Source organism: Tachysurus vachellii, chromosome 4 (assembly GCF_030014155.1).
Source record: "Tachysurus vachellii isolate PV-2020 chromosome 4, HZAU_Pvac_v1, whole genome shotgun sequence".
Classification (NCBI taxonomy): domain Eukaryota; kingdom Metazoa; phylum Chordata; class Actinopteri; order Siluriformes; family Bagridae; genus Tachysurus; species Tachysurus vachellii.
The window spans coordinates 28120343-28135498 of record NC_083463.1 but is presented as its reverse complement, the minus strand read 5'-3'; the positions used below and the strand labels follow the sequence as shown (position 1 = coordinate 28135498).

Sequence of the window (15156 nt, the reverse complement as noted above, 5' to 3'; positions counted from 1 at the left end):
CATGAAACTAAATGATACTTTTGTTGTATAAGGATATAAGAGCCAGTCTGTGTCATAAATATCAACCAAAGAAAAAAAAATCAGGTATAATTGCATGTAAAAAAAACACTATCTAGTATGAATGTTTTGCTCTTACTGTATATAGACATTCACGTCTTATTCCAGTTTTTGTTCAAAGTGAAATTGGCTGGTGGCTTGGGAAAATGTTTGGCTGGTCAGATTACAGTTTCTACTGTATTGGTTTTACTACAGTGTTTTATTTTTCTCAAAGGTGTTTCAAAACAGAAACTTCTGTAAATTGTACACTGATTGAGTATGATTGAAAATAGTCATTGCATTATGCTCGAAGTGACCTTTAATGCGTGTGGGTGTGCGTTTCTACTTAAACAGCAAATCAGTATTCTATTACTGTCATACAAGTTTACTATATGTTTAAAAAAGGATTTGAGGATGTAGTATATGGTGTCATTGGAAACAAATTGGTCATTAATAAATCTTCAGTTAGCAAGTGCAAAACACACCAATGTGCCAAAAATATCTTTATATTAATGATACAGACCTACATATCTAGATAACACTTGTATGTTAATGAAAATTTCCTGTTTAGTTGCTGCATTATTACTTTTCAGTAATATACCTGCAGCGTTATACGTGTGTAGTTGAATATCTTTAGCATCAACTTTTTGGCCTCAGTTGTAGAATCATTAAATAGGAAATAGGAAATTAATTACCTTATGACACATTAAATTCACTGTGGTGTGAAAATGTTTGGATAGACAATTTTGCGGTGGCCGAGAAGTGACAAGTGAAAAACACATTAACAAATCCGAAAACAAATTAACAAATCCCAAAACACATTAACAAATCCGAAAACAAATGAACAAATCCGAAAACAAATCAACAAATCCGAAAACACATTAACAAATCCGAAAACAAATTAACAAATCCCAAAACACATTAACAAATCCGAAAACAAATTACAAATTTGAAAACACATTAACAAATCCGAAAACAAATTAACAAATCCCAAAACACATTAACAAATGTGTTAATGTGTTTTGGGATTTGTTAATGTGTTCTTTTCCGAAAACCGGTTCTTTCGGACAGTTCGTTTTAATGAACCAGTTCAAAAATCCAGTTCACCAATTCTTTTACGTCCTGACGTAATGACGTCATGACGTAAATTCCTTCATCCCGCTGCTGCAGATATTAATACAATCAATTTAAAACATTAAAAAGGTTCTTTGTAATCATAACTTTAGTTGAAAACGTTTATTACACTTAAGTTTTGCAACTAAAACACCCAGTACAGGCATTGATGTGCAAACGTGGATGTTTTACGTGTCTTAAAGATATAAAGTTAATAAACTAATCATCAACTTACAAAAACCGGCATATAAAAATACAGACTAACCTGCACAATATTCAATAGTAAAATTAACTGACATATATTGAGTGAACAGTTGTATGATTTTTTTTTTTTAATAAAAATGTTTAATAGCCTATGACTAGTTACTATGCATATACCAATATGTTTAATTTGTTATTAAATAAACTTACATTTTTGCCAAAATCGCCCCTGAAGTCCTTGCTTCACTCGCGCTCATTAGCATCAGTTGTCATGTCCGAGGTTCAGTGCTGTGACTCACATGTGTAGGCTGCTCTGTAGGTTCACGCATGCGCAGTATCAACAGCTCATGGGTTCTCAGTATGTCGTACGCATCCGAAAGAAAACTGTTCTCAGTTCTGTACTGATGATTTGCTGTATCATTTTAGTGATTCACGCATGCGCAGTATCAACAGCTCGAGCTCACAGTTCTCTCAGCACAACTGAGAGAACTGTGGAGCTATTAAGCAAAGGACAGAAAATTAAAAGTTGAATAGAAAAGCAAAAGATGTGAATGATAATGAAAAGGACAAAAAGACATCTGGACTCATGCATCGGTATTGCTTAATCCATGGTAGGTAATATAAACATAAATCAGTCCTCCATGTTATGGGTTTTGTAGCAAGGCAACAGCAGAGAGAAGCGTCTTCTGGTAGCTGTAGGTAGGCAGGTAGGATTGGGTTTATGAGCAAATGGGGTAAGCACAGAATTGTTAAAACCCTGGCACACTGTCAACATTCGCCAACAAATTCATTTCTAATCATTTGCAAGGTGACTGTTTGAAAGCAGCTTTCACCTGTTAAGAGGAAATAAGTCAAATTAGAAAAACGTTCTCTGTGGCAATCTTTGGTATGTTGGAGAATCTTTGACTTGTGGGCCCAGAATTTTATTAAGCTGGAAAGCAGGCTTGGTGTAAGGATCTTAATGGCTGAAGGCAGAATGGAGGCAGAAGTCACCGTTACACCGCTGACCTGGGAAAGGGACTTCAACACTGGGCTGCAGGAAGAAGCATGCCCCACTTTCCTAGGGCTGTAGGGTCTTTCTGGAACATTTACCCCAGTGTCTATGCCGCTTTGAGAGGCTCGCAATGCCCTCCTGGAGCGCCGTGGTGATCGCGGCTTCTCCACAGGGAGGAACAGGGCACTAGAAAAGGAGGAACTGGCAGCAGGCCAAGGCCGCTCCACCTCCTCCTCCTCCTGTAGCCCGTCAGGTGAAAATGAGACAGTGATGCGGTTCCCTAGGACGTCCTCGTTCTCCATGCGCTTGCGGGCGCGCTCGGCTGCCACTGCACTGGCAAATCGGAGCACAGCAGTGCCACCGGTCACGCCCAGCACTTTCCCACCACAGTTATTGGACAGGCGCTGAAGCCTGCTACTGACAGACTTGGCGTCGCGGTGCGTGGGGAGGTTGTGCACATAGAGGAGGTTGAAACAGGGCTGGGGGAAGCAAAGAAAGAGGGAGCACTCTGGGTTTTCTGGGACTGTTCGACTGGGATAGTTACTGGTTTTGAGACGTATACAGTGTTTCAGGTTTGATTCCTTTAGCTAATGCAAGATTGAATTAGTATAAAATAAATATATAAATTAAAAAAAGGTAAATAATTGTACACAACCTACAGCCAATAATTAATCCAATACATTGTCAGGAGTAGCACGTCATGGCTGTAGCTTGGGGCAAGGCTGCACTCCTGTACAGAGGGCCATATGTTTAACAAAGGCCAAAGTAGGCTAGAGTTCATAAAATGTGCATAAAATATAAGCATATTGCAGCTTGAGTTACAAGTTGAAGTTGAGTTGAGTTGAATTACATCTGGCCAGTGAATAGAAGTAAAATGTAGGTCTTCTTAAGAGATTTTGCAAATGTGCTTAGCTGATTAAGTAAACCTGATCCAGGATTAAGATGAAATGACAAATACCTGTGATTTGATTAGCATCCTGGGGGGCAATTCCAAGACAAAGTCCTCGAATAGGACATGTAGGTGTGCGTGCTGCAGCAGAGCAGGGGAGACTTGAGTCTTGTGCACCAGAATGACCTGGAAGCCATGGCGATGACGCAGGTCACTCAGCTCGCTGGCAAAGTTCACGTCGGCTACAAAGCAACAAGAGAAAAATGGAAACAAATGACAGCTCAAATGCACTATAAATGTTTCTTTAGTTAATTAAAATGCTAAATATACTTGACTAGGGGGGCACGGTGGCTTAGTGGTTAGCACGTTGGCCTCACACCTCCAGGGTCGGGGTTCGATTCCCGCCTCCGCCTTGTGTGTGTGGAGTTTGCATGTTCTCCCTGTGCCTCGAGGGTTTCCTGCGGGTACTCCGGTTTCCTCCCCCGGTCCAAAGACATGCATGGTAGGTTGATTGGCATCGCTGGAAAAATTGTCCCTAGTGTGTGATTGTGTGAGTGAATGAGAGTGTGTGTGTGCCCTGCGATGGGTTGGCACTCCGTCCAGGGTGTATCCTGCCTTGATGCCCGATGACGCCTGAGATAGGCACAGGCTTCCCGTGACCCGAGGTAGTTCGGATAAGCGGTAGAATATGAATGAATGAATGAATATACTTGACTACCAAAAACTTTGTTGAACTTTTGTTCCTTTCGTCTAAGCCTATTACTCTAATTTAGATATAGAACAGTTTAATCAAGTTTATATTTGTGTAGACGCTGTCTGACAACCGCAACGGATTAATTAACTTAAAATATGATCATGTGGCAAGGCATAATTAGTTATCTTAAAGTCCATAGAGATTTACTGAGTGTAGTGAAAACACAGAAAAATAGATGCGATACATGGTTTGTGTCCACAGTCCTTTTATGCACATAACACTGTTGCACTGGATGTTTTCAGAAAAGTGTTCTATCCTGTGAGTTTTATGCATCTCTGCTGTTGATTTCTAATCCCAGCATGGACTCGTTTACATCTATTTATATGTTATAGACTTACAAGAAACTACAATGACTGTGGCAGGAGCGGTGTGTGTTTCAGCAAAGCGCCTCAGACTCTGTCGTAGTTTGTCATCAGCTGCATTTTTGGCTGTGGCGTTTATGTGAGCAACAGTGACCTGTGAAATTAGACAAAAAAAATATCATTAAAAAAAGGGGTTTATGGTCTTAAGGAATAATTAATAATAAATACAAAAAAAAACAAAACAAATAAACAGGAGGTAAAATGAGACTTTAGATTTTGTTAAAATCTTACATTCCTTAAATACAAAGAAACCACAAAAGCAGCTGTGCTCCAGCAAAAACTCTGAGGTGGCGTCTTGTCATACACAAAGATAAGTTCAACTGTGCATGAAAATGAACAGCTTCTGTTAACCTGAGTGACTGCAGATGTAAGTTAGCTCTTCATGCCTTCCCATCTTTAATAAGAGTCTATGTAAAGATCCATGTCAGAGTCAAATGATGGCAGATGATTTAATGAGCTTGATTTCATGAATGTTCCTGTGTACCTGGCAGTTGTTGAGCTCCTGAATGACAGCCTTGTTCTCCTTGCTGATGTCACATATGCAGATGAACTCGGCTTCGCGGTGTCCCTGGAAGAAACGCTCACGTAGCCTCTGGACCACTGTGGCAGCTGAACGGCCACTGGGTACAGCACAGTTCTCTATGTCACAGAAAACACCCACCGGGGGCAAGGACTCTTGTCCACCACCTTCAATGGACCCTAATACACATGCACCCAATTAGAGCCACTACATAAAGAAACCACTTCTGCACACCAGAATTTGTTGTATAATTATGTACTATGTACTGGGTTCAAGTCTAATGACTTACAGCATTCTGAATGCATCTGTGTGCACTGACCATATTTCTGATTGACTTTGCCTATGCTGGTGGGGTGCAGAATGCCATCACTGGAGGTTGCAGGAACTCTACAGCCATTACACATAGGTAGAGCAGAGGTGCAGGGATGAGGAGGGGGGATGTTTGGCCAAACCTTCTCAGAGTCAGCAGCTCCCAAACCCTGTGTGGGCTAAACAGTTCACTCATATCAACATCAACCTCGTATCTGCAGCTTCTCAAGCAAACAGAAGTACAACAAGCTACTAGATCAAAAATGCAAAGTACGTCTTGTCCACCCCTACAGTGTGGGGTGTTCTCTCCTAGCCCTTCTTTTAAAAGCAGTGTTGAGTCTTTATATCAGCTCTAGCTGTCCTTCTCAGGGTCGATTGGAAAACGCAAGATTACACATTACTTTGTTTTTCTAACTTACTCCCAGCCACAACATAAGTGATAACTATCATCCTGTCATTATGTTATTGCTAGAATTGTGAATTTAAACAAAAGCTGACAGGAAAACACTTGTGGCATGAAAGAAAAATCCTTACTCCTACAATAAAACATGTATGACTTTTGCCTCAGAAATTGCTCTCTTTTTGCCTTCCCTTATCTGTAAATACTGATTTAACGCTATAGTGCACACACATCTATGATGTACTCTTGTAGGCAAGAAATTAGCTAAACAGCAACTTTGAAATATTTAAAAGCTGTGCTGCTGACCAACCTTTCTTAAACTCTGATGGCAGTAATGTGCTCCCTTCTGACACACTGTGTTGTGCTCGAGGTACAAAGGCTTAGTGCAGAGGTGAGTAGAGGAGGGTGTGTCGCTGTGTGAATGGTATTGCTGCTCCACCCAATGGTCCTCGCTACAGTGGCAGCACCCAGATAAGGCCACGCAGGGCCCATGGATGGGTGCAGAGCCAGACAAGTGTTTTGACTGCAGACACCCCACTGAGAGGGAGGAACAATTGTGAAGGTGCCCGCAGCAGGATGGGTGTGTGTGACCTGCCATGGGCTGTGACGTGGCTACTGAGGCCACCTGATACCCAAAACTCTGTGGGGACTGTAGCTGTGCAGAGGAAAAAGGTGCAGGAAAGCCACCACCAGAGTTAGCATTAGCAGTGCTGCTAATGCTACACCCACCACCAAAACTGTGAGCTCATATATATATGTATACATATATATATATATATGTGTACACACACACACACACACACACACACACACACACACACACATATATATATTAGAATGTTTATTCAGCTTGCTAACTCCTTAAATGCCATAATCTTGTAATCTTGTAACCTTTCACACTGCACATTCCTCTTCAATTCCATAGCCTTAGAACCATTTCTGTAATTATGTGAATATTTATTTACTGTACACGCTTCCATATATACCACTTGCTGTAAATACGCTAGATATTTATCTGCACTTTTGAAAAACTGCTACATTTTGCACTTCTTGTAGATGCCAAACTGCATTTCGTTGCTGTGTACCTGTACACTGCAATGACAATAAAGTTGTCAATGTCGCCTTGTATAAGGCAGTACATTGGAACGAATGCGTCAATAGAACCGCCATCTTGGTACAGGGAACCCCCCTCCTCTTAATGCATCATCGTCAATGTACTCAAAGAAATAAAATAACCATAAATCATCATGGATGTGGTTTTCTAGTTTTGTTTTTGGTTCGTTCTAATGGTCAGACATGTATTCATCATTAAGTCCAAAGAAAATTTAAGGTTTTGATATTAAGATAATCTACTTTTTCAAAATATAATGCATAGTGCTAATAGGTGTAAGTTTATTACTTACATTCTTCCACTTGAGTAAACTTCAAATGAACAATCACTACTTACCTTATAGCCTACTGCATGCAACACTGCTACAATGGTGTGACTATACATGTTAATTTAAACATTTAAATTGTATTGGTTTATTAAATATGATACACAAAGCAATTTGCAGGTGGAAGCAAATCACAAATTTGAGAGGAACATAATGTGAAAGTTGAGGTGCCAAAGACCGTTCAATCTTTTCTTTATTCCTGTCCTTTTGCCACATTAAATAAGTATGTACTAAAGTCACATAAACCAAAAAAAAACAAAGTTTGACTTTGAGGCTGGACTGGTAGTCTTGTTTAACCTGGTAAAGACCACATTTACATAGTTAATGGGTTCTATTGGTCCTCATAATGCTATTGGATAGAAGAAGTGATTATAGCTCCAGTCATCTGGCCATGAACTCACTCTACCTGCAAACTTTGTGTTGAGCTCATCTCCTTTTTTTTGCATGACTGGAATTGTCAAGATTCAAGTAAGTAAAATTACTTAAATTTTTTTGTGTTTATTACAATATCTAGAACACATACATATTTAGTTATTTTGGAAAACATTAATCAGATTTGATTTGGAGCTTGTTAAGTCTATGTTGTAATTCTACAACTTTGGGCCAGAGTGGTAGTTAAAATAGCCTGTGCTCTTTACACATTACATAAGGACACCGCACTACTCACATGGTCACAAAATAAAATGTAAACTGTTAGATGATTCATTGTGCATTTTTTGTTAAATTTGTACTTAGTTTAGATTAGACCATAATTAAACACAGGAATAAATTGTATGTGGTATTTGAAACTCCATCATCTAGAGCAGTAGCTGAAACTCCCTGTATCTTTGTAGTATTTGATATCCTTCATTATCTATTATCATTATCTAATATTTGATAGTATGAAATGATCCTGAGAAGGGGGCACGGTGGCTTAGTGGTTAGCACGTTCGCCTCACACCTCCAGGGTCGGGGTTCGATTCCCGCCTCCACCTTGTGTGTGTGGAGTTTGCATGTTCTCCCCGTGCCTCGGGGGTTTCCTCCGGGTACTCCGGTTTCCTCCCCGGTCCAAAGACATGCATGGTAGGTTGATTGGCATCTCTGGAAAATTGTCCGTAGTGTGTGATTGCGTGAGTGAATGAGAGTGTGTGTGCCCTGCGATGGGTTGGCACTCCGTCCAGGATGTATCCTGCCTTGATGCCCGATGACGCCTGAGATAGGCACAGGCTCCCCGTGACCTGAGGTAGTTCGGATAAGCGGTAGAAGATGAATGAATGAATGATCCTGAGATTTTTTATGAGTGTTGCCCAAGTAGCAATTTATAGCATTAGGAGATAGAAAAGCAGGCTCTGAATGTTCTGGATTGCTTGTGGGGATGCCTGTTGCATTGTTCAGGGACAGGTGTAAATGGTCTTGAATATGAACCTGTAAGTGCTCTAGGGTATGCGTGTGTTCCTTTTAGTATAATAAGTAGTGTGATGAGTCTGTCTGTGTTTTTGCCCTGTTTCTCTCTGCTGTCTTTCCCTGTTGTTAATTGTTTGCTCCGCCCACTCGTTTGTTCCCACGGACACTGATTGAACTCATTCATCTCCTCAGGTGTGTTGTCTTTGTCTCTGATTGTCTCTGCTTTGTCATTGGTTCCTGTCAGCTATATATACTCTGTTTGTCCACTTCCCTGGTGTTGGTCATTGTTACTGTACATGTTGGAAGTTTGTTTCTATGTTCCCGTTCCCTGTTAGCTCTGTGTTCTGTCTGCCTGTTTGTCTGTTTCTTGTGTTTTGGATAATTAAACTATAGACTGCATTTGGATCCTCGCTCGCCTTTGTCCTGCATCGTAACAAGTAGAGAGCATAATAGGCCAGCCAGACAATATTGTTTGAATGTAGTAGTGGAATTTTGATTAGCATTTGCATTGAAATGATAATCCAATACTTTGATGGATGATACTTAGATCTCTACCCCCGACACATGGTCTACCACCCTGTCTATTCTTTCAGTTTATCTACTACAATATAAGACCCATATGTATTATTCAATTATTTTTTTTACCAAGGGAGTGTAGATGGAATACGACAAGCCAAATCTGAACTTGAACTGTCAGGTGATGTTGTGATGAAGCTCACCTCCACACTTCCAGAGGGTCAAAACTAAAAGATCTACACAAACAACTACTTCACCAGTGTCCCATTGTTAGTCAAGCAAAAAATTGTCATTGATGTCGAGAGGCCTTAAATTGTTCGTTCCTACAACAAACACATGGGAGGTGTGTATTTTTTGACTCATTTGCTGCCAAGTACAAGTTCCCCATGAAATCCCACTGCTGGTACATTTACATTTTCTGGTACACCATCGTCCTTGCTGTGATTAACGCTTGGCTCTTCTACAAAGTAAAGACAAAGAGAGGACGTTGCAGACACTGCAATAATGGATACCAAACACACTGTGTAGCAAGTGCAATGTTTACCTGTGCTTCTCAGATGAAAAAAACTGTCTTAGGGACTATCACTGCAAGTAAACACAGACATCATTCAAACCACACTGAAAGTGATAGAAGAAAAAGTTTAAAAAAACAGATTTAAAAAAAAAAATTTATTAATAATTTCTTATTCATAATAAAATGTTGCCAACGTTGCAATATTACATTTCCCTAAAAACGTACTAAAATGTAAAAAATTTGAAAAATCTTTCATTTCTACATCAGAGGTCCCCTTAAACAATATCTGAGAGGTCAAAAAATGTTGCTAATTTTTTTCTATATTTGGTTATTACAGGGTTAAAATACTTAATTCTCTTCTTATGTTATCAATACGCTATTTAATAAGTGAGCAGATGTAGGCAACCTGAGGTACAAAAAGGTAAAAAAAAAAAAATACATCACCTTTACATCAAAGTACAAATTTTAAGTGTCATCAGCTCCAACAATATAAGCATATATTATTTTTTGCATTTCCATGCTAGATCTCTACTGAAATGTTAGATATTAGATATTAGATATTTTTTAAAATATGGAAAACATGAATGACAGTAATATATTATTGATTTGCTACCACAGTAGCTACACACACAGACAGTCACTTCACACATGATGCAAAAACATAATGCTCAATCCCAGCAATAGCAGTGTACAATTTAAAGAAGACAGACAGAATCAATATTTATTTCATGTATCTTGACTATTGTACTAGACTGACCAGACACAAACTAATGAGCAGTAGTGAAACAAATCCAATGACAATCCCCACAGCTGCCCCCATTGTTCCATTCTGGGCTCCTGCCACTGAGCCTATAAGAGCACCCATGAAGGACATTAGGATCACTACTACGGGTTTGAGATAATTCCACGGCAACTGGTCCTGATTTATGTTCTTTTTGGCCTCAGTTCTCTCTCTTTGCCTTTCTGAATCTTCTGTGTCTGTAGTCACTGTGGAAAAAGAAATAGTATAGACACCAGAGTAATATATTACTTAGATTGCTTTAGTCAGTGTTATGAATTCATTATCAAATTGAACATTTACAGCATTTAGCAGACGCCCTGATCCATATCGACTTACATTTTTATACAATTGAGGGTTAAGGGCCTTGCTCAGGGGCCCAGCAGTGGCAGCTTGGTGGACGTAGGAATCGAACTCACAACCTTCTGATTGGTAGCCCAACACCTTAACCACTAGGCTACCACAACCGAAATGTGTTATGAACATGTTATGAAGTTATACTTACTATTAGGACGTAACCCTTGGAGGCTTCCACGTCTCTTCCTAAGATCATGTTTCTCTTCTACTTTTTCTTCACTCTGCTGTTTATTCGTTTTCTTTTGTGTATCCTCTTTGCATGACATTTTGCTCCGCATCAGTTCATCAGAAACCTGTGGCTGGAGGCTATCACGAGCATTTTCTTTCACCATGTCGTCTATCTCTTTAAGAAGTCCATGGACCTGGGCTTCAGAGTCACTCAGACGCATAACACAGTGTCTGCCTCTGCACTTTTCCAGGAGTTTTTCTGCTTTATGAATGTGTTCTTTGATTGTGGATTCCTCCACATCTCTTTCACACAGGAAAAGCACCACAGTGTGATTCCAGACCCTCTCAGAGAGCAGCTCCATGTGTCGACTTGCTGATTTACATGTAAGTTCATTTACAGATAGTTCATCATCAGCGTTTACGGGCAACACCAGAACCAGAGCATGTGGACCTGGAGGACAAAGTGTCACACTTCGGACAATTTCTTTTTTAATTTTCCCTGTGGTGCACTCTATAGAAACTCTGTCCCATCCTGGTGTATTCACGATGCAGATCTTCCTTCCTGCATGTTCACCTTCATGTAAAAGACACTCTTCACTCTCTTCATTCAGCGTTGTGTCTCCCAGGATGAACCTGGCTACTCTGTTCTTTCTAGCGCCAGCTTTTCCCAGCAGTACAATCTTTCGATCTGAAAAAGTAGATATAAACACAACAGACATTAAAAAATAAGGTAGACAATAAACTTTTTCTCAAAGTGCAAATATCATTATGCACAAAAGAAACAATATATTTTGAAAGACATCTAACCTGGAGCCTTTGGTGAGGATTCACTTGCCATGGCTGTATTAGTGCCCAAATTTATTACACCCACCATGTAACTTTCACATTTACAATTCTGTCAAAACATTTGTATTTAAGAATTGTTGAAGAGAAGACAGATTTCTGTTGATGGAAGCAAAACACAAAAAGTTAACCCAGATACAACTGAGACAATTACAAAAATTTTCAACATATACAAATTAGTTCATATTAAAACTGTTCACCCTGTTGATCTGTTCCATTTATTGCAGTGTATCAACTTAGAGCTGAATTAGGCTTAACTGAGATTTTATGTCATAACAATAGCCCATAATACTGAAGCGTGTGTGAAATCTCAGTATAAATACATCTCTTCCTAAAAGGTCACCAAATGTTAGCAAACATACCTAAATGAACAGAATCATAAAGACTAAAGAGTTAGGAAACCACAGGTAAAGAGAATATTATGCAGAAAATTAGCAAAGTGATGATTTGGAGTCGTATTTGGAGTCGTAGAGCTACATAACAAAATAGAGTCATTGCTGTTATTGCTTCTTATTCGCATTGTGCTTTAACTCTTAGTAAAACGTTCAAACAGACGCTGTTGTTCACAGTTATACACAAAGAAATGTTATTACATCATATGTACTTACAGGTAACATGAAACCTTTATATAGATTAATAGTAAACACATCAAAACTATCAACTTCTAGTACTGACTGTAACAGGAAATGCTGTTGCATCAGACACTTAAACTAAGACTAGAAACACGATATATAAAACTGTAAAACTTTTGTTCTTTTGGTGGTTTTTAAATATAAAAAATAAATCTATCATGTCAGATAATTAAAATAGAAGATTTTACTTACATTGACATACAATTTGTCAAGTTTTGGTTATTTTCAGGTACAGGTTCAGTACATGGCTTCAGGCTTCAGGTAAATCAGGTCTTCTTTGAGGGCGTATACTTTTTTACAGGTACATACTGTACCAGGAAGAACAATAAAAACTCCTCATGGTCCTAGTGAGTGTCAGTTGATGACGTTTTATCATACCATGTTGTAGTAGTGTAAAGGTTACCTTAGTTCACAATATTGTGCTCACTTGTCCAGACCAGCAGACTGGATTAGAAAACCTCATAATCCGTATGATATATTGTGTACTACAATAAATTGTCTATCAAAACAATGGTTCACAGCCAAACTGAAAAAACTTTGACATGCCAAGGAAGATGCCTACAGAGGGGAGAACTTTGCTTACTAAAACTACCAGACACAGGAACAGTTTCTTTCCCCAGACAATCACCCTGATCAACAACTCACCATAATTATATTCCCTGCTTCATAGCATAAGTACTGCATTATCAGGACTGTCAGTAATCACATTATCCGTGTATGTTACATACACTACTGCTGCTGTATATTGTACAAAAGCATAATATTACACAATATTGTTATTTGCACTACCACACTTTATGTACATAACTGATTAGTCATATATTCTGTATTCATATTTAATACTCATAATGTCTATTGTATCACATCTGCATTATCTTGTATAGTATAGTTTTATTTATGTCTGTACTTTTGAGAGTCACAAACAGCTGGAACCAAATTCCTGGTGTGTGTCAACGCACTTGGCCAATAAACCTGATTCTGATTCTGAAAACACTTTCACACCACAGTGAAGTTAATGGGTCATAAGGTAATAAATTTCCTATTCCTATTTCCTATTTAATGTTTCTACAACTGAAGCCAAAAGGTTGATGCTATTGAAAGATATTCAACTCCACACATACATTTTCACACATGTATAAAGCTGTATGTATATACAGTAACTGAAAAGTAATAATGCACCAACTAAACAGGAAATTTACAGTAACATACAAGAGTGTTATCTAGATACTTTATTACTGACCAAATAACGTGAAATACTAATTCTGCTAAAGTTTTTACATATATGAGAGCCATGTATAACAGTAAGTGAATATTTTTTAAACTACTATAGTTTTAACATACTTAACACGACACTTAAGAAGGTCACTTCATACATGATGCAAAGACAATATGTTCAATCTTGAGTACCAAAATTTCTCACACCTGCCATGTACATTCTCTGTCAGGTCACAGAAGGTGGAAGAACATAAAAAAAGATCCTACAAGGTGTCTGTTGCATAGAAAAATGACACCATGTTGTGGTAGTGTAAAGGTTACCTAGTACTGGTAATTAGTATACATAGTGATGGCTTACCTGTCCAAATATATGGACTGGATTAGAAATCATCATAATCTGTATTAAATATGTACAACTATATATCTTGTCCATTAATACACTAAACACACATCTTCATAGAATTATATCATTATATTTCTTTCTTTGTTTTAAACTTATCTGTAACACGGTTCTGTTTTTTTGGTTAGAAGATGTTTCTAATCCAATGTTATTGTTTCTTCAACTGACATTTAAGGTCTGTATCATTAATATAAAGATATTTTTGGCACATTGGTGTGTTTTGCACTTGCTACCTGAAGATTAACCGTCCTGCAGACCTCATCTGCATCCCTATGCAAATTAGGAGCGCTGAGTCAACTTGACCTTGTCTGTTTTGACTGCTTATAAACAATTAAGTATATATGATAGCCTTTTTTTCACCTTTTTTGTCGAACTTGTTTCCAACATATTGACATATATTTTGCAAAAGATTTTGTAGTATTTGGTATAATAAACCTCATTAATACACAAAAATGCCTCATTTTTAGTAAAATAAAAACATAAATTTTGAATTATTTTCACTATAGAGGCACAAAAGTTAATGCACAATTACAGGCTGGTATATTTCAAAGCCAGGAGATTTTTTTTGTCTTGTTTTTGTATTGTCTTTTTGACCATTTTTAATGTCAGTAAATAATAAAACCTGTTTTTTTTCAGGTCAAATTGACTTGAATGCTTATAAATCAAAAAATTACATTTGTGAACATTTTACACTTGTAATATCTATTTTGCCTACCAGATGCCATCTGATCACCCAAAAACAGCCACACACACACACACACACACACACACACAGAGGAAACAAATATGATTTGAATATGAAAACACAACATGTGTGTGTGTGTGTGTGTGTGTGTGTGTGTGTGTGTGTGTGTGTGTGTGTGTGTGTAAAGCTTGTTGGTAGAAGAAGAAGAGAAAAGAAGATATTGTCCCTAGCTGGACAAATGCATATATCAAGTGTGAAATATTTACAAATGATTGTTTTTGTTTTTTTGGAGGCCCAATGATTTGCAATACCCAATTCTTGTGTGTGTGTGTGTGTGTGTGTGTGTGTAAAGCTTGTTGGTAGATCAGATTTTGCCCTCAGCTGGACAAATACATATAACAAGTGTGAAATATTTATAAATGAGTAGCTTTTGTTTTTTCTAGAGGCCTAATGAAATGCAATGTCCAATTTGTGTGTGTGTGTAGCATCATTTCGGTAGATCATATTTTGCCCTCTGCTAGGCAAAGGCATATCAAAAGTGTGAAATATTTACAAATGTGTAGCTTTTTTTCTGGAGGCCTAATGAAATGCAATGCCAAATTTGTGTGTGTGTTTTGGGTGCGTATGTTAGTGGACATTTTATGCGTTCAT

At 38.3% G+C, this 15156-nt stretch overlaps 3 protein-coding genes across 8 annotated transcripts in view; 1 reads left to right on the top strand and 2 right to left on the bottom strand.

Moving 5' to 3' along the window:
• LOC132844861 (GTPase IMAP family member 4-like) overlaps positions 1–12496 on the bottom strand; it is a 32280-nt gene extending 19784 nt beyond the window's left edge. Inside the window, exons 1-5 of one of the 6 annotated variants that reach the window (XM_060868722.1) lie at positions 12398–12488; positions 11774–11935; positions 11538–11672; positions 10711–11418; positions 9600–10414 (exon numbers count right to left, since the gene is read on the bottom strand). In XM_060868722.1, the coding sequence (XP_060724705.1) occupies positions 10167–10414; positions 10711–11418; positions 11538–11604 (1023 nt within the window). In that variant the 5' untranslated portion in view covers positions 11605–11672; positions 11774–11935; positions 12398–12488 and the 3' untranslated portion in view covers positions 9600–10166. Of the gene's footprint in view, positions 1–9599; positions 10415–10710; positions 11419–11537; positions 11673–11773; positions 11936–12397 lie in introns of those variants that run through there. The other 5 variants (XM_060868721.1, XM_060868723.1, XM_060868712.1 and 2 more) reach the window with 5 other exon arrangements.
• LOC132844855 (probable ATP-dependent RNA helicase DDX17) overlaps positions 1–15156 on the top strand; it is a 146957-nt gene that overhangs the window by 98106 nt on the left and 33695 nt on the right. The gene's annotated exons all lie outside the window — the stretch shown is intronic.
• On the bottom strand, positions 2119–6314 carry LOC132844023 (meiosis regulator and mRNA stability factor 1-like). Its single transcript, XM_060867180.1, has 6 exons — positions 5889–6314; positions 5189–5357; positions 4834–5048; positions 4326–4443; positions 3303–3475; positions 2119–2823 (listed from the first exon to the last, which is right to left on the bottom strand). Exons 1-6 carry the CDS (start codon positions 6174–6176, stop codon positions 2119–2121), a joined length of 1668 nt encoding a protein of 555 aa, XP_060723163.1. The 5' UTR covers positions 6177–6314.

Bases quoted from the DNA above. Each gene is read 5' to 3' on its own strand.
- LOC132844023 (XM_060867180.1), bottom strand. From the start codon at position 6,176: ATGGCAGGTCACACACACCCATCCTGCTGCGGGCACCTTCACAATTGT. The intron at 5,358-5,888 runs GTTGGTCAGCAG...TGAACTGTTTAG, and splicing joins GCCATCAGAGTTTAAGAAAG to CCCACACAGGGTTTGGGAGC. The intron at 2,824-3,302 runs GTATTTGTCATT...TGCTTCCCCCAG, and splicing joins GGATGCTAATCAAATCACAG to CCCTGTTTCAACCTCCTCTA.